Source organism: Perna viridis, chromosome 3, assembly GCF_037379345.1.
Source record: "Perna viridis isolate PV_CMFRI_1.1 ecotype Kerala chromosome 3, ASM3737934v1, whole genome shotgun sequence".
In the NCBI taxonomy this organism is placed as follows: domain Eukaryota; kingdom Metazoa; phylum Mollusca; class Bivalvia; order Mytilida; family Mytilidae; genus Perna; species Perna viridis.
In genome coordinates, this window is record NC_142447.1 from 34,543,021 (window position 1) to 34,563,606 (window position 20,586).

At 33.0% G+C, this 20,586-nt stretch overlaps 1 protein-coding gene across 2 annotated transcripts; it reads right to left on the minus strand.

Annotated features, from left to right (window-relative positions):
• Nucleotides 1–652: 652 nt before the first annotated feature.
• LOC148621996 (b(0,+)-type amino acid transporter 1-like) lies at nucleotides 653–17,137 on the minus strand. Of its 2 annotated transcripts, XM_088574024.1 has the most exons (12): nucleotides 16,933–17,137; nucleotides 10,064–10,165; nucleotides 9,283–9,522; nucleotides 8,538–8,663; nucleotides 8,235–8,334; nucleotides 7,497–7,541; nucleotides 6,622–6,745; nucleotides 6,098–6,201; nucleotides 5,588–5,684; nucleotides 4,556–4,705; nucleotides 3,818–3,986; nucleotides 653–1,416 (listed from the first exon to the last, which is right to left on the minus strand). In XM_088574024.1, the coding sequence occupies exons 1-12, from the start codon at nucleotides 17,060–17,062 to the stop codon at nucleotides 1,340–1,342; spliced, it is 1,464 nt and encodes a 487-aa protein (XP_088430150.1). In that variant the 5' UTR covers nucleotides 17,063–17,137; the 3' UTR covers nucleotides 653–1,339. The 2 variants fall into 2 exon arrangements, with proteins under 2 accessions (XP_088430150.1, XP_088430151.1); XM_088574025.1 differs by lacking the exons at nucleotides 9,283–9,522; nucleotides 10,064–10,165.
• Nucleotides 17,138–20,586: the final 3,449 nt, after the last annotated feature.

Genomic DNA, 20,586 nt, shown 5'->3' on the forward strand with positions numbered 1-20,586 from the left:
TGAGTGCAAACCGATCTTATAATATTGAGTATATATGTTAGCATTACACTAAGTCAGCTGATGGTCAGTGTCACACATATGGTGGGATTGATTGGCTAACACTGTTATGAAAGATTTTTGGGGATTTTAGTGGCTTATATCCACAAAAACAGTCGAATTCTCTGCTAGAAGGAACGATGTCCTAGCTTTATAATGAAAAAAATGAAGGGTGTAACGGATATACGGAAAGTGCTATCTTTTTCAACTTTATTGTTATAGTGTTATTCAATCAGTTGAGCCTTCGAAGACTACCTTATACTAATCGCTTAAGAAACATTAAAGCTTTTATGAAATACAGGTAACACTAGAAATTCATTACACAGAGAGTTAAACAGATTATAAATATTCCCCATCGACTCAGATTTTGACTTATCGTTAGAGGAGCATTGTTCTCATCAGTTAGTATTATAATGGTTAAAATGTATATATTTATTTCCTTTCATTTACTTTATTGTATTGTTTTTTTACTCCATATTAAGGCTTACATCCTAATCGTGATCCTTCGACAAATGATAGCCTAATAGCGAGTTCTGCGTAGTAATGTTTGTATACCAATAAATATTATAGAAACACCTATTGTAAACCGTTAATAAACATGGCTGCCTCAACCAGTCACAAGTTTGTGTTTATTCATTTTTAATTAATCAGGAAATGGTATATTCTAAGCGCAACAGAAATTTTACATTTTAACATTTGAATCAACTCTAAAAGGAGTATATTAGATAATACATTGGCAAAAACATACATATGTGTTAGTATAAGTAAACTTTAAAGGAAATAAACAAGAAATTACTGGGCCGCACCTCAGTAAACAGGAAGTAAATGAGACAAGAACCAGAAAAGGGACGAGTTGGTACAAGTCATCAAGCAAAATTTTATATCTTGGAACACCTCAAATCTGTTTGAACCATACAAGTATTAAATTAATCAATCAATAAACAGGAAGTAGAAAGTAGATTAGCGAGGAACCCGGAAAGAGACACAAGTTATCATGCATAAGCAATACTAGTATATCAAATATTCCCTCCAATAGAAGCTTAGAAATCTGTTGTGTACGGATAAAATGCGTTATGGACAGAATGGCGGAATGAATAAATTACGGACGCAGGTAAAACAGTATACCCCCGTTCAGCGGGGGTGTACTTTTGAAAGTTGGTTACAGTAATTACCAGACCATGTTAGCTTTGCTTCGTACCTATAACTGTCAACACAATTCAACAAATCAGTTTAAGTTTAGCTACAAAAAGTATATGCAGTGTTGTTTAAAACATTAAGTCACATAAGTTGAAATATCTCTTCTTCAGCTTCGATTTTCTGGTATGTATTCTTGTGGAGGAGCAACATTCAAAAGTGTTTGAACAAACCTAGTGAATATATCTGAAATTGAAAAGCTATCAGTTAAAGAATTTAATTATCTAAGTAAAAATTCATATAGTCTGGAGATAAATTTACAACACTTTATTATCATTCAGATTACTCTTCTTCATGAAAGCATTAACCATATAAACTTTTTATTATTTGGATGTGTTGCAATGAATGTTTAATATTGGTTCTTCTTCAGATGAGCCACGGGTAGTTTATACATGCAAATCTGTTGTGTTCATACAACTTTCAAATATTTTATTTTATCGTTAATATGTGCAGTATTTATTTTATTATTAAAATTGTGCAAGAAAGAAATAAATTTTAATTCTACCATAACATGATTAAAATCCTTAAAAGCCTTTTTGAGTTAAATTACGACAATTATTCATCATTCCGTTTTATTAGTTTATATCCCCGTTTAAGTATAATATAATGTAAGTTTCTTATGGGTGTCGATATAAGCTTAACATACCATTTATTTAACCAATGAGCATTTAAAACGTACGCAAATACATTCTCACAAAAACTTTAAGTGCACTTGTGTTATGTCGCTTTGAAAAAATGCACAAGTAATCCTGTTTTTAGAAGGTAATCATATTCTGTAATTTATCAATAAATTGGTCACTTTAACTTAATTTATTAAATATTATATGAGTTCTAATTAGAGGATTTCTGTTCTATTTTTGGCTCATTCAGTTACGTCGCACTGCAAGGCAGTAAACATTCTATGATATTTCAGAGTGATTAGTGTAAACCTCACGTGGTATGCTTGCAAATTAATGCAATATATTATCTTCTTCGGGTTCAACTTAAGATAGAAGCTCATAACATATTGAACTTAGTGAAATCAGCATTGAAGCCAAAGGGAAATGACATCAGTGGTCTGTAGCCTTAAATGCTAGCCACACTGCTTAATTGTACCAAAGTGAAGTTTAATATGATAATATTGCTGCTTGGATGATTCACAGGCAGACGAACAAGCGGAAAACAAGAGGGATGGAAAGACAGATGAAGTGGTATGTCCTGACATGTCCATCAAAGATGGGTGTATTCAATAGTTTCGAATATCAAGATTCATGTCTAAATCGTTGTTATTCGATGGCATTCGATGGTTGCATATAGAACAAAAAAGGAACGAAATTAAGCTTAACTTAAACTAAAAAATAATCGATTTAACTGATCACCGATTATTTATCTGTTACAAATCTAAATGATAATCGATGGATTATGTCTGATCATCAAAGATCGGAACATTGCGTTATGGTATAATAGATTCAGTTCGAAAAATGTCTGATTAATAAAAGGTTTAAAATTCTTTGATATAAAATAATTTTGTTGAATAAATTGCTTTGAAATTAGCAAGAAGCAAATTTTTTAAAATTATACTTTATTATGGAATATTAGAAATCAAGTAAATGTTATTTCTGATCACTCATTATCTTTTACTATTTATTTTTGATAATTTACTGATGACAGTTTGATAGAAAAGTTTTCGGACGATTTCAAGTTGTCTATCACTTTCAGCCAAAATCGTAATAATTCAGTTTTTAACTTTTTGGCTTTGATAAATGTTTAGATGTAAACAGAAAATGTTGCTGCAATAATTATAAGGTTGAAAGTCAATTATTGTGTCTCGCCTTTAGGAGACAATTTTCTTTTTGTTTCTAGAAAAGCAGAGGACTCTTATCCTACCGGTGCACCTGGTCAATGCTACCAGTTTTTAGTGGAGTTCGAGTTGCTCATTTAATTTTATTTCTTTGTATGTATTATTTTAGTAACTATATGTTCTTTGTTGTTTTTGTCTGTTTTCCATGTCTGGTCTTTGTCTCTGGATTACATTCTTTTGATTTCCGCTAGAATCTTGGTTCCCTTGATTACTCTTTCATTCTATGCTTTTAAGACATTCAAGGATATTGTTACATTTCTGAACGACCGTTTTCCCAAAAGCTTACCCAAACATTTGTCAAAGAAGAGTTATTTCTACCTTGCTTTTTTTTCTCTATGTACAATGGTCATATCTTCCAATGTATATGATATTCTTTTATTTTGAAATTTTTCTATCAACGTTATTGATTTTCACCATTAAGATTAAATGGTCAAGAGGAAATATCTGCCTTTCATAAAACAGAATGGTTTATTTGCGAGAAAAAAATGTTAACCACACGCAGGTTTGGTAAACTATAAATTTAGAATATTGATCGAATGCATCTACGAAGGAACCATTCATAAAAAAGCCCTATAAGTAACCCAAACTGCTTAAAGCAAAGTATTCAGATTTGGAAAAAAATCCACATTCTGTATTAGGCGACGAGGTTCATACATCTGATAATATTTGATTGAAAAGAGTTTCACATGGATCTATACTTGATATTTGTAACCATATACTAAATATAAAAAAACGAGTTAATGGTACCTAGTCCTGGAATTCGTAATTTGAACTGCACAAAAGGAAAATAAAGCACTGCTCCCGTTAGGAGGAACACCAATGCATACCAGAACTCGATTTTCACGGGATTTAGAAAAGGTGAAATCAACATGTATAAAACAAACGATATCACTATTATTGGTGCAATTATTGGAACCTGAAAAATAAAATATCACATTATACATGTCTTTTGAAATCGACATGGCAAAGGAGATAAACAATTATTAATAATCAGTAGTAATAATTATTAGTAAAAATCTCGATAATAGTAATTTGGTGTTTACGTAATTCTTTAAACGTCAGGTCTGGAATTCGAAATGTATTCGGTTTTATTCGTATGTGGAAGAATAATTTACTGTTTCATCACAAAATTTTGGTGGAAAATATTCTTGTATTTACTGTAGTTTCCTTTCCTCTTTCGTCTACCCCGGACTTGACTTTTTATGAGTAACTCGGCGGGTGTTTCTAGAAAACCAGAGGACTCTTACCCTACCGGTGCACCTGGTCCATGCTCCCAGTTTTTAGTGGAGTACGAGTTGCTCATTTACTTTTGTTACTTTGTATGTATGATTTTAGTTACTTTATGTTCTTTGTTGTGTATGTCTGTTTTCCATGTCTGGCCTTTGTCCATGGATTACATTCATTTGATTACCTCTACAACCTTGGTTCCCTAGATTACTCTTTAAAGAAAAAAATATCTTTAAATCACATGAGAATCATTTTTACCTTCAGTGGTCGTTCCTCATCCTTCATTCTAAAATGAAGTATGATATGAATGACCATTACTCCGCCATCAAATATCCAACTTATAAACCCAATAAGATTTAACATCTTACTCAGGTCAGCAGGTATCATCACAATAAATGCTAGAGCTAACTGAAAGGATATTACTAATGAAAAGTTATTACATATACACTGTTGAGTCTATAGTCGCCATTCTCGATGAGAAACGGGTAACAAAAAGAAAATGATGTTAAAATATTTAACCTGTAAGAAATTAGTCATTATATAATCATTGTTTTCACATTCTGGTAATGTTGTGTATGCCACTTTTTACCGTATTTAATTGTCGGGGTCTTTAAAAAACACATGCTTTCATATGGTATTGCACTAGAGATTTAATGAGGGTTGAGGTCTTACAACATGTGTAATCTTACAGTTTTTTATACACTCAGGTACTTGTTGTGGTCTTGTCATCCTATATTATTTTATGACCCCGTTTTCTCTCGGAGTTTTATAAGTTGGTTTTGTACAATTCTGTTAAATTTTGTTGGACCAATACAAGCTGAGCATTTCGTACAATTCTTACTCATGTTGAGGGAAGTTTGTGCTCTTATGTATCTTTTGAATTTGAATATGCTTAACTTGCTTGTATCGTATTCCATTTACTTTTGCATCGCTACTGTAGTGCTTGCTGACTTAATTAATCATATTTGCATTACCGGGGGATGAAATACAGATAGATTCTGCTTCAGTCTCGAGGGAATGACAGGATTTCTCCACCGGAGACAGTTAATTTTTAAATCTAAAATTTAACTATCGATAGTGGAGAAATCCTGTAATCTCTGAGAGCATTGGAGGAGAATCGGTTTCTCCTATGAAATCTTCAGAAATCTCGGAAATGTAACATAGCAGGAAAACTCTCGCAGAAATTTAATTACCCGGTGGTTAAAAGGTCATGTGCATTTTTAATTACCGGCTTAGTTGCAAGTTTTATACAAATGGAAATATATATCAATAATTAAAATCTATAGTTACCAAGGTGGTAATAGCAGGTACAGGGACAGAGTTATGTACATTTAGATAACAGAGGATTTCTGGGAAAAGTCCTTCTCTAGCACCAGCGAAATATATTCTGTAAGTGTGATAAATGAGTAAAATAACAGAATGATTTTTTTCAAATAAAAGTTATTCGTATTTGTGCGCTTTATTCATTAATTCACACTGTTTTGACGTATTCAAAATAACTATTAAATATTACCATAAATAACGCGATAGTAGATTACAAAAAAAAATGAAACTGCTTTCCTTTGACCAATCTTTAATTTAATGAAAACATCGATAATAATAAGCAAACCATATTGACTAGAAGATGAAAATGATAAACTGCAGAAAATTGACCATATCTTTTCACGCGGATAAAGAGAAATCGCATTTTTTGAAATTCGTAAAATATTCAATGGCCAGATGAATTTTTTCTTCCTGATTCAAATAATTTATCACATACAGCCTGCTAAATCCTCATATAAAGACTGTGTAGAAAAATACCTTGCAAGAACAAAACTGGATCCGTTCAATGTACCATAAACTGAGCATGCAACAACTATTGGTATCAATACAACGGCCTGGGGAATCACATATTGCACCCAAGTCTAAAAGATAATAAAACTTCGTTCAGGTAGTATTACGGAAGGTACAAACCAAGGGGAAATGTTTTGAAAGATAACACCGGAAACACCAAAATTACAATCCAAAGAACAAAATATAAATTAAAAAACGACGCTTTATATTTATCAGACATGTAATTTTGCTATGTATTTATTTTTGTCCTTTTACGATGTGCTAATATCTGAAATAGCCATAAGTGATCAAACGTTCAAGACGTCCAAACAAAAGTAAAAATAACTTATTTTGGCGACATGAATCCTCACATGCCTCAATGCAAATAGTGTTATTTAGGATCTGTCAAAAAACTATGCTGATACTTATTGTGAATCTAGCCATTTTTTTTATATAAAAGTTTATCTTATCCAGCAACAACAAAATGAAGAGATAACGAATGCATCACGTACGACTCCAGTAGCCCATGAAGACAGGAATTCTTCTTTAGTAAGCACAGAAAGGTAGGATATGTTGACCAACAGGTAGATTATTGTGACTAGTACCATTGATGTTATGATGCACAAGGGGAGGTTCCTGGAAATAAAAACAATATATCAAATTAGTTTCTCTCCGAATTAAAGGGAATATTCAAGATAATGAAATTTGACTGACAGAAAATAAAGAGGATGCATTTTGTTTTATCAAAATAGATTTAATCGGTACTTTTCCCGCATCATCATACCAAAGAGAACAAAAGAGGAATCAAGAGAGCCAAGGATATAAATGAAATATTCTTGTCTAGGGATTAAGTATGAGACAATAATAGTTTACCATATACAGTGCCAAGTTCACATCTAGAAAGATGACAAAAATTCCATTGATTAAGAAAATGTTTGCAAAAGTTGATTTTTTTTGTCATGTGCAGATTTTATCTTTAAAATGATTCCTTTTTCTTTTTGTGCCAAAGTTATTTGTAAATTTTTGAAAGTCCTTTAGCGAATGAACGTATTGATAATAGAAATAAGTGAATAAAAATTGTTTGTTTTTATTTTTTTGTTTTTTGTTTCTTTTACTTAGTTTTACTCGATTTGATTTTAGCTTAAAATAATAAAAATATCAAACGATCAAAATGAGAAAGAATTCATTATGTTGACATGATGATTTCATTTCTGAGTTGTTTTAACCAAAAACTAGAAAAATAGTCAAAATTGCCGAGCATATCATTTTTAATGTAGTCTAGTACTTCGGAAACACACTGGAATGTGTCTTTCCTCTGGTAAAAATAAATATAGTTTAAGTACAAGCCTTGTATCAGTGTGCAGTTATGTTCAATTTTAATGCATACCTTTTGGGATTTTGTACTTCTTCAATCACAAAATTTAAATTTGACCTATAAAATCAATATAAAAATCTGAAGCAAATATCTGAAATAATTACCTATTATAAATTACATGTATCGTGCAACTAATTTTGAAGTTTTATTATAAAGTAGATGGTGAGCTAATGCAAATTAACGCTTGAGCTTTGATGTGTTTGAAAAAAAAAATAATTGAACTTATTAATTTTCAAATCGTTCTAGGGTAGCTATCGTGTATCATGAATTTGTTAACCGCTATTGTTTTTTTCCAACTTCACAAGAAGAATGTCTTTGAAGTTATTGATATATTGATACACTCCCATTCATAACCAGTCAATGGTTGTTTCGAGAAAGAAAGAGGATACGGATCATACCAGAGCATACACACTGGGGGATAACAATTCAATTGCGAATAACAGGGCATCTGGACCACACCGGTAGTCGTGGATAACAATATTTTTACAAAGAATACTGACAATATCTTATCAGTTGGGTCGATGATTAAAAACAGGATACTGATTATACAGGGGCATCTGAGCGATACAAGCATTCGGCTTTGGCTATTTAATTCTCTATTTGTTTTATTTGTGTTTCAGTATATTTAAGATTTGTATACTAGTGTCTTGAGAACCCTGCTTATTCTGTTCTTATACAAATATACTTGTTAAGGTTTCTATATTTTCTTTTATAAAAGACATGCATGCATAAAATTGCATGTGTACTTACCAGCCACCATAAGCCCACATTCCGCTGTAAAAGGCTGTTACCCAGACTAAAGGATCTTCTATGGTGCCATCAAATCCTGTTGAAAGCCGCCCGTATGTACCTAAATTATTACATAATGTACTAATGCACTTTTATAGTTCTATGTTTATGATTGTACAAATACTTCAGTAAAGTTTGCGTTAGTTGTATGGACATATTTATGAAAGTACCATGTTAATGTTTGCTTGTTTGCTAGTGTTTTTACAGTTTAACCAATAAAAAAGTTCATTTGTTCATCAGTTAACACTAAATGAGAAACATGACCTTTTCCAAGCACCACAAATCCGCCTATCACAATCACTGTTAATCCGAGGAACTTTATTGTAGTGAATATAACCTGTGTACCCTTTCCTATTCCCACACTAATACAGTTGGATACTCCAGAGGTTGCTAAAATATAAGGCAGAAATATGTTTATAATTACATGGAACGTTATAGCGAATTTATCATATTTTCTGAATATCAAACTTTTAAGGTTCGCACCTAGACCAATGCGGAATATGCAGAAATAAGATATGTTTCCCTTTGGTAACAAAATGATGTGTCTTAGTGTATTTTCTTGACCTTCTTTGGGTACTTGATCAAGAAGACTTATGCTTTTGTGGTTACGCAGTAAAAGATAATTAACATGTATCGAGTTCATGCTGTACGCTTCAATTCCTTTGTTCCTCGTCTTCTTTTTTCATCTTGATGTTCTCGGCATTGCTTTGTCTAAAGATTTCTCCTTGTTTCACCTCAGGTAAAGCTTACTCAACGGTTACATAGTCTTTTTTCCCTTTGCGTGACAGTAGTTTTAGTTTAATTTATCATATTGTAGACATACAATTGAAGAACGACTACTTTTTGATAAGCTGCAAAACAAAGATATCACGGTCCTTTAAAGTCCTTTTGCTTTGCTTTGCTTTTATACAAATTCAAATATATATTTCAAATATATATTTGAATTTTCGAACAATATGTTCTTAAACTCATTTAGCATTTCTTTTTAAATGAAAAAAATAATTCCTACTTATGACAGCTGCAGCTACCAGTTGTTTAAATATGAATGTTGGTCCACAATCATCAAAGATTGCCTTAGACATGTATTCTGCAACCGTAAGTCCGAGAATGATTTGTGATGATGATCCTGCAAGAAGCTGAGACCAGAGGAACATAAAAGCAGGAAACCTCCCAAATACAGTTAATATGTAGGTAAAATCTCCTCCCGACTTGGGAATGAGTGTGCCAAGCTCAGCAAATACTAGTGCAGCTGAAATTGATTTCATAAAGTGATAGCTGAATCCATACATGATATTTTGATAAAAAAAGACATTAGATATTTCTGTTTTGAATCAAAGGATAATTTAGAACCACTGCGTATGCATTAACATTTCATTCCACAATTTTCTATATTTCGTTGATTTTCAGCTAACCAAACTTATTTGCATATTCATAAATTGGAACAGCGTTCTAATAAAACGTTAACCACAATGTATGAATTCAAAGATCGAAAATGCATTTTCTAGTATATCAATATTTCCTCGAAGTGTTTTTTTTCTTTCCTTTCTACTTAGTCTTTCTTGCCAATCAGTCTCAGTCTTTATATTTGTTACCGACTATCCTACTTTAACTTTTGTTTACAATCACACTTATTTGTACAAGTTAAAATAAATTATCAATAAAAATAATATCTCCTTTCCATAATATGTCGAGTCATATAGATTTTATCATGTTAAAAACAATTTATATTTAACTCCTTAAAACAGCTTCTATTTTATTTTATATCGTTGGATTATAACATTGTCTCTTACCTAGCATAGATATGAAGCCACATACACACCAAACCACTAAACTGGCGCCAACGGATCCGGTATGGGCAAGGATACCCTTCGGCGAAACAAATATTCCAGAACCTGTTCCAGATTTAGTGAGACATAACTGAAGCCCTTCTTTTCCACATTTTTAGGAATAACAATTCAGTTTTATTTGTAAGTGTTTGTAAGAATCAGGCAAAATGGGAAAAATTAGAAACATGCATGTCAAAATCCTATCGATTTGACAATGTAATATCACGTAAGGATACTTTTTCTATTTGAAAAGACCATTATTTGATCTTTGCATCACTGGCTTTGCGCAGAATTTTTTTTTAAAGATTCTTAAAAAAATTAAGTTTTTGACAGAATTATCTGTCCTTGAAATGTTCATTTTCGGTGCATTTTAATGAAATTGTAACTCAATGGGCCAGCATGATATGGAAAATCTTGTCAGTTTTCCTTGATTCTGATTGTACAAATAGTCAAATTATACTATCAAAATGATTTTTTCATACCATGTTTCACCTAATGCCTGATTCTTACTGGCACTGGCACTTAAATACTAAAATTGTTAACGATTTTTTTTACATAAATTTTATTTGTATCAATTTTAATGAGATCTAAAGAGAACTTTACTTCTGGAAGGTAAAAAATCGAATCGGCGAGAGAAATGAGATCAAGTCACTTCCAATTAAGATGGCACCCTCTTTAGTGTAATTTCGAAATTTCTAATTTTCCCATTTCAGGGAATCTGAAAACTATTTCAAATTCATTTTGTAAATTCATCATGGTAATGTGGCGAATTGTGAACAAAGTACAAGAAAAGTATCACTCCCATTACAAGAAAAGCTTAACGATCAAATATCACAAATATAACTATATTTCAAGTGCTATTGATTTCTTTTTTTGCTACGTAGTATTAAAATGCAAATAAGGTAACCTTATTCAAATTTTTATTGCAATCCATCGATTTTAATGACCCAATATTCAAACTTAGGAAAAAAGGGGTTGTCTGAAAAATGTCCGTATAGCTCTGTAAATATCTTGATGATCCCACTTTTCTCTTTTAAAAATATTTCTATTTGGTGTCTGTAAAACATATTACTGGTAGTTCAATAGTTAAATAACACCATAACAATAAAGTTAAAAGATAACACTTTCCGTATTTCGTGCATTATAAAGCTAGGACATCGTTGCTTCCAGGAGATAATTCAACTATCTTTGTGGATAGAAAGCACTAAAATCCAAAAAAATCTTTCGTAACACAGTGTTAGCCAAGCTTTTGCACGATACGACTGACGCTGACCATCAGCTGACTGTTCATATACTTGGTTTAATATTCGTTCTCGTGTAAACATATATACTCAATACTGATAGACCCGGTTTGCACTCATATGTGGTATTTGTAATACATGACGGACTGAGGGGTTTCTTAACGCCCTTGGCTATTATTGGGGGTTTCTCACGGACGGTGTAAAGCATCGAAGCGTTAACACAGTCCCAGGGCATAGTCATACCCGTGAATATGGGTCATGGTGTATTCCGGAAAATTAGTTGGCATGTGACCACGTTCATTCATTAAATTCATTTTTATGCATTATCACGTAATTTAAAGTTGATCCGTGACCTAGTGATCCAATTTGTGATCTGCACGCTGATCACATTTCATGTAAGACAGATAGGTAAGTCAACTTATTGGAGCATACCAGTCAATTAATGAAAACTCTCCAAGGCCGAAAAAATAATGTTATATTTCCGATCACCATTTTTATTTAAAATTTTTGAAATGTAATAAGTCATAGAGACACCAAACTCAGAATACAATGAAAACGAAATATGCAGAGACTAAACATGTAATAGACTTAGTCCACGGCCTAATCCCTATTGGGATTCGGAGCTTGAGATATTTTTTTTTGTTTTGACGGTGGTGGTCAAAAAAAAAATATCTCAAATGCCGAATCCCAAAAAGGATTATCCACGACCAAGAGCACACTCACGGCATGTGTGTTTACAATCGATTCTAATTATAAACAACCAGTATTTCTCTTTGTTTTTCCTTCTAGGATAGAAAAAACATCTTTCATTGGCTTTATTTTCCTCTTTTTTCGAAGAAGAAAATCGGCGGATGTTTTAATTATTTTTTTTAAATCACAAATAAAAACTTTTGGGTAGATGGTCTGAAGGAGGGTCGGTAGGGTGACCAGAAAATGTTTTTAGGCCTAAACAGATGGTTTATTTATTACCCCAGCAGTGCGAGAGGTTGTCTGGCAAGCTATTTTCTACTTTGGTTGGAGTATGGAGGAACGGAATTCCAACCTCTTTCATTGTAGGAGTAATCAATATATATACAAATAATATGAAGTTCGAGTTTTGGGTTTTCAAAAGCAATTCTGTTTGTTTGTTTGTTTGTTTGTTGGGGTTTAACGTCCGAGCAGCAATATTTCAGCTTTATTCAGACGATGAACATGAAATTGATGACAAAATGAACATGAAACGATGATAAAATGAAAAAGGGATGGGAAACAAGGACAATAGGGTCGACAAATTTTGATTGCCACTGGAAATAGGGAGAGGTGGGTAGGGTCGGGCAATTTAGCCTCCTGTGGCGGAGCTCTATGGTTCTTACTCCGGGAGAATACCACAGTAAGGTTCTTTAACGTGGTTTGCGGTCAGGTTTTCCGTATAATAGCCTGACAACCCCAGCATGCAACACGCAAGGGGTACCCAATTCCACCACCTGGGGCACACATCCCAGATGCTCTGTGGGCAAAGCGCCATAGCCCCCGGCTAGGGTTCTGAGCACTATTTAGTCGCCTTTTACGACAAGCTTAGCGCTGCTGCAGGCCTATTCTTTTAACACCCGGACCTGCACGGGGCCAAAAGCAATTCTGAAATCAAATTTCTATGGAAAAATGCGCATAAAACAGTCCAGGAGGTAAGTAGATTATTTCAATTGCATTTTATTATGAACACAAGTTGAATATGGGTCCATATTTCTTCACATTTTGCTAGAGGAAAACTTGGATTCAAGGTTAAATAGGACTTTCCTTTTACATATCTTTTAGGAGTCTATGTTCCATGCACCTACGCGTATATCATGTATATGAACTTTTCCACGTTTTGTTGCAAACACATGGCATTGAGGAATGTGTTAAGTTGGGATAGTCCAATTAGCTGACCATTATGTACACGTATAAGTACAATGTACATGTAAGTACATTCCCTAGGAGCTCCAACGATTTTTAATTTTGCTGTATATGTATATGTCAGACTGCATGTACTGACAACTCTTAATCTTATGATTTTTAATTTAACCATTTTTTATGACTTCGTGCAAATTAAGTAAAGTTAACTTCATACTTAAACATTGTACTTGTATATATTACTTTTTATTCATATGTTTACCATATAAAAGCTTTTACAATACTTAGGATTTAATTACCATTTTTGTTTATTTCCGATTTATAGAAAACATCACATTATGGCTTTATGTACATGTTATTGTGTGTAAATAGTTTATGAATTGTACACGTACGACGAGTCCGTCTAGTCTACATTTGTTAAATCAAGTATGTTTTATACATGTACATGTACAAAAGTACATAAAGGGTTAACTGGCTTTTGAAATCAAAACACTTAAATACATGTATAAAAACGAACAAAATTCAAACTTCACAAACCTGCTGATTATTTTTCAGGTTTCTTTATATTTGTGCATGTATTTGTATTACTCAAAATTCTCCCTAAGTATTATTTCTCCTTTGGCATGATTGGAAATGGTAAACTTTGATTTTCAACATTTGAGATTTAGCATAATGAGTGGAGAAATAGTTTAGGAATTAGAAATGAGGTTGTAATAATCTCCTTTTCTGGGTTCATTTCATTATGCAATTGTACACATATGTGCATGTAAGTTAAAATACTTTCAAGACAAAACGTATGTGTGTTCAAATTTGCTACTCGGGCAATACCAGTCTGCTTCCATACTTGCCCCTCGGGTAATACTAGTCTGTGTCCACACTTGTTTATTAGAAAAAAATCAATTCGGTGTTTTGTACAAATATTAATGTATGTATTAATTTTTGGACATCTTTGTGGACAAAAATGGGCCCCAATAGCGCAAAAAATTTTAATTTTACTAAATTAATTTGTAGGATATATTTTTTCATTTACCTTTCAAAAGTAGCGTATGCTCAGTAAATAACAACAATAAAGGCGTTTGAGAATTTTTTAAACTTGCATATATTCTGCATATATACTACACAATTAAGGAGAAATAGGAATTCATTTTTAGAACTAAATTCAAAATGTTTGACCCTCACTTGTTTTTGTAATAAGGATAAAAAGTTGTTCAACATATATCCAAATGAAGAAAATTAAAGTCGGGCTTCTTAAAGATGGAGCCTCCTTAAATTAAGAGTTAAATTTTCACCGACTCTACAATGTTCAAATCAAAATACGATAATCTGATTTAGAATCTAGTCTGTTTGATTTTTTGAGTAATCAATTATCATATGTTGTCTAATACTTTTGAAAAATGAACACGTGTTTTCACACGTGCTAAGAAAGCTTAATCCGTTACATATTTGTTGGTGTAGATTTAAAATTTAATGGATAAGTGCCTAGATAACTTTCATGTTTTTATTTTCATTGCCTGAACACCGTCACGTATGTGTGTCATTTGAAAACCTATAGCTTGTTTCCGTCACAATAAAATGCTTTTTTCTACAATTTAAGGAATTTGGGGAAGATCAATACTAAAAAAACATTGAACATAGTGCTTAATATACTAATTTACCGGCCCTTTACCTTCCGGGTCAGTGCAGAGATATCTTCAATTAAAATACAAAATAGTAATACTTAGAAGAAAGACACATACTGGTGAAGAGAAGGGCACAAATGGTGTACAGTCTCCAGAGATAGCAAGGTTGTCTAGGTTACAGAAACAATAAAAAGAACGATATGGTTAAAGTGACAGATGTCAGCAAAAGAAAAAAAAATCATGAAATAATAGAAATTGAAAAACATTAATAAAAATGAATGTTACCGAGAGAAAACGGACTGCCGCACCCCGTTTTTAAAATTTAAACAGAAATAGCCCATTATTTTTAATGAATTTTAAGTGCTGGACTGTTTATTTTTTTTCTCCGTAGATCAAGTATATTCGCCAAGAATCTAATCATCACTAAATTATGTAAAACCTTTCATTTCGACATGTTTTACAACTTGTCAGAATTATAGAATAGGTCTGTCTAGTATAATTCAGGAGTCTGCTCCTAGCTTTTCAGCTGTACAAATGCATTTTTACCATATATAACTGAATAAAATTGCATATAGTTTACGGGGACTTTGCAGTTATTGCACCTTATGCCGTTAACTGTCATTTATAGACTAAACACGTTAAGACTGATACCTAACCCCATAATATCAATATTGATGGATGAAGTAACAGATAACAATCATATAATAATTGCAAATTTCGGTGTTGACCTCTCATCAGGAAGATTAGAACCAAATACATGGGAAATATAAAAAAAATATCAAAAGAGGAAGCCAATCCAGCAATTACTAAAACAGGTGAACTATCAGACTGCAACAACCTGAGAGGTATCGATCCTTTTCCTATTCAAAGCAAGATTTTGAGCAGAATAATACAAGATCGACTGAGGGATACTCTCATAGAACATTGTATTTTCTCTATAATGGGCAATTTCCTATCCGTATAATCCAAACAAAACAGGGGAATTGGTGAAGTATCAGGCGATCAATTATTTTACAACATCAAGTCATGTCAGTTGTTGGAAATGATGGAGTTATTCGCAATGGCAATAAATAGTATGCCAAAAAATGCAACATTTTACGGAAGAAACAAGTAATAACTCTTTGCCCTAAATGAAACTCGTTCAACTGCTCTGCACACGTACAAAATATGAAATTGAAAAATTGTTAAGACAAATAATGATCGGGGGGGGATAGGATATAGTAGATAGCATATCTAACATTGAAGTCATAGACAAAGCAGGAATCAAGAATATTAATATAGAAAATAAAGAAGTGACGGGGATGGAGTGCAAAGAGCTTGTTATAGAAATGGAATAATCAGACACGCAAAGGAGAGCATTTAGATTGACACCAACAGGCAAGAGAAAACCAGGGAGACAAAATACACATGATGAAGAACAGATGAGATTGGTGTTATATCATATAGATATTGCAATATTGTGACAAAAACGTACCGATGATGGATCCAACTATTAAAGCCACACCACTAAAGTACCCTAATCTTTTGATGGGTACCTTATCTGTCCCGTCTATAATCACAGTTTTTTCTATCTCAGTGTTTTGTTGCTTTCTTACTTCCATTTTCAAAATGAAGATATTATGTAATATAATACCATTATGGATCAAATTGAAAAGACCAGGCAAGAGAAAACCAGGGAGTCAAAACACACATGATGAAGAACAGATGAGGCGAAAAACAATTATTAAATAATTTTGACACGTGATATGGTAACAGCTTAGGAAGTTTTCATATTACATTGAACTCTTTCGAATTCTGATATGCATAAGCATGAGCTAGGTTAAGGATAAAGTATAATATCTTTCAAATTCTGAAGGTCACTTTTGATTTAAATTAAGAGTCGCACAGCTTTGTGACTAGCTTAAATTTATTCTAGTCAATCGTGGTGTGTTTTATATTTGACATCCATAGTAATGTGATTAACAAGTTTGTGTAACAAGTACATGTTATATCAATCTGATTAAAATACACGATCTGACATGGAGTGTAGCGTAATTAAAGATTTGATTTTAATTAGATTGATGTTATATCATATAAATATTGCAATATTGTGACAAAAACATACCGATGATGGATCCAACAATTAAAGCCACACCACTAAAGTACCCTAATCTTCTTTTGATGGGTACCGTATCTGTCCCGTCTATAATCACAGTTTTGTCCATTTCAGTGTTTTGTTGCTTTCCTACTTCCATTTTCAAAGTGAAGATACTATGTAATATAATACCATTATGGATCAAATTGAAAAGACCAACGAATTTGTTGAATCAATATCCAGTTGACTGAATCAAACTGCGATATACAAATTTTCCATTTTATGGACGACAAGAGTAGAAGGTGTATAATAGAAATATTGTAATAAGACGTTTATGATGTGTGTAATGAACCAATGATTTGCTTCAGGCGTTATGTCACCTTTAATAGTTCTCAAAAGATCTATATTTCATCTTTGTGTTTATACTTTTGCCAAATATTTCATATTCATATTGTTCTTATTGTAACGTTTTATAAACTTTTAACAAACATCAGAATGATAATAAGATTTGGACACTGACTTGTATAGGGTAATCAAGGGAACAAAAGTCATAGTGGTAATCAAAAGAATGTACTCCAGGGACAAAGACCAGACACGGAAAACAGACACACACAACAAAGAACATAAAGTAACTAAAATCATACATACAAAGTAACAAAAGCAAATAAGCAACTCGGACTCCACTAAAAACTGGGAGCATGGACCAGGTGCACCGTTCTAGAAACACCCGCCGAGTTGCTCATAAAAAGTCAAGTCCGGGGTATACAAACGAGGAAAGGAAAACTATGACCCGTTGAATAAATCAGTTTTCATGGTGCAGATGGATACACCATAACGATCCACGAGTTCATGATGACGACCATAAAACTTCTGTAGTGATGACTTCAATCTTGTAGCAACATAACCCTGTTTCAGAAGCCTATTTGTTGTTCTAGCGCGATACAAAAAGTCTATATAGTTTCGGCATAACGTATGAGTTGTGATATGAACACTCCATACACAGGTGCCGAAGGGATGTTGCCACAGATGAAAGGAAAGTTGACATTTCTGAATGAAAATTCATTACGTTTGTCGTAAAATTTGGTCAATAGTTTCCTTTACCATCGATTTCTAAGTATAGGTCAAGATATAAGGCTGACTTCAGATATAAGGCTGACTTCACAGTGTCTGTAGCATCCATTATCTCAAGTTCTTTTGGGTAAATGCGATGTATCAAATCCCCGAAATTAGGATTGTTTAAAGATAATACGTCATCTATATAACGGAAACTGAGATTGAAGGATCTAGCCAAACGATATTCTTTCTTTCTGTTCAGATCAGCTATAAAGTCAGCCTCATAAGAGTGAAGGAATAGGTCAGCAAGTAAAGGAGCACAATTTGTTCCCATTGGAATGCCGACCGTATGTTGAAAAACACGTCCACCACACTGGACAAATATGTTGTCGATTAAAAATTCCAGCATTTTGTAAACATCTTCCTCTGTATATTTGGAAGATGATTTGGAATTATTTCGTACAAAGTATGAGGAATCTCTACCAAGAACTATATGTTTGTATCTAGGTGTACCATCTTTTTTTGGAAAAACAACGATGTATAATGTTTTTAAGTCGGGATTTTAACTGAGTATGGGGAATAGAAGTATACAGTGTTGAAAAATCATACGTTTTAATGCTGGTATATTCAGATAATAGTTTTGAACTGATTGTCTCCAAAAGATCTTTCGAATTTTTCAGGATCCACATTGAATTAATACCACTACAGGAGTAACAAGTGTTGTGGTAGGACTGCAGACTGTCTTTGAAAGTTGTGAGTATAGCAGTTAAAAGTTTTGAAAGAGATTTGGTGGTACATTTTGCAGATCCAGCTATGAAACGTTGTTTTTATGGATTCTTGTGGAGTTTAGCAATCCAGTACATAGACGGTAAATCACAATCATCGTCCTTGGTAGAGAGACCAAAAGAGGATAGCACAGATTTATGGGTTTCCACAATCTCTTCTTTGGAGTGAGTGGTAGCGGTATAGGTCTTATCACTGCTATTATTTTCTACGTCTGATAATAAACATTGGATATAAAACGTTTTGCAGACAAAAACATTGTTGTTTTGGGCTTTGTCTGCTGATACGACAACATATTTGTCATGTATAGTAGACAATGTTTTTGCTACATCGGGGTCTTTGAAAACTGATGTAGCCTTGGCACTCATTGACCTACTTAAAACTTTCATTCGTTTCAAAAATAAACACCTCACGGCCTTTAACCACTCTGACAAAGAATCAATGTATTCTTGATCTCGTTTTATCCATTTTCTTGCATAGTCCTCGACGGCATCCATAAGAACTTTAAAGTTATAATTCCATTTCAAGGAGCGTGATTCAAGGTACTTGGGACCTTTAGAAAGGATATTACGCAGAGATTCGTTTTCGATAATGGTTAAATCTCCCGTAACGACGTGATCATATTTGAATGGAGAGGTTTTGCAAGAACAGTCAGGTGGTTTAGCCTTGAAGTCCTCAATCTCGAGGTTCTGCAATAGCCTTTTATAATTGAAAGTTTTGGATGCAATGGGAGAAGTATAGGAATATGAAATAATTGGTATGGATTTGTCTTTGAAATATGGGGGAATTTTGTTGGTAACGTTTTTGTGATGGAGGATGTTAGCCAAATTAATTGCATCTATACCTTTGTTGACAAACGGTAGTGGAAGAAATGATCGTTTTTCTTCATCTTGACTTTTCACACAAACTGGTTTAAAGAATCTGTTGAAGCCAATATCCAAAATGATGGCAACAAGTCTGTATAATGATGACGTGGGGTCAGAAACAGGAGTGTCAAGACTTGTTTTGTAAAGGGAGTGTAGTAGAGTGAGAGGTATAGAATAAAGTTTGGTTCTAAAGGATTTACAATAAGTAAATAAACATTGAAACTGAGAGCCATGAAAAATTATTTTATTTAAAAACTTATATTTATGTACAAATTAGAAATAAACATAGCAAATAAACATACCCTGTTCAGTATTTAAGTTGTTCAAGTTGCCAATCGGACAGGCTGTCAGTTATTGTTTCCTTAAAAAAAGGGTAATCCACTCTCTGTGCTTGAAGATTTGAAAGGCCTATTATCCAATTCTTTTACCTGATACTCTGATATTTATCATGTGCTTGATTTCTTTACTCCGCTCTACTGAGGCAGACCATGACAGGCATTTTTAATTCCACAGACTGTGCAAAAATTGAACAATCAGCAAAACGCGATTATCATCTACGAGCTGATGAGCTGTGAAAGGTAAAAATTTATTAACATAATCGTTTAAATATGCAAATACAGTATCTATGCATAACAAGAGGGTACATACTCATATGCTGATAGTTAAAATACCATCACTTTTCCGAACGACTCCTATTTCGTATCGCCACTTATCTGTGGTAATATCTCCTCCTGAGCGATTTTCAAGAGATTATCGAAGTGTATGGAATTTTCTCAAGTGACTTTGGAGTAGTAGCATGTAACTTGAGAGTGATAGTTATATTAATATCATGCTAGAGACATATTTTTTTCGACATATACGGTTTATGGAATAAAAGTTTTTCTATTCTTTAGCTTTTGAGTCTTACAATTAAACCCCAAAAAATAAGCATCAATATAATGTTGGGGCTTATCATGTGTTTTCATAAGATGTGCGGCAAGTT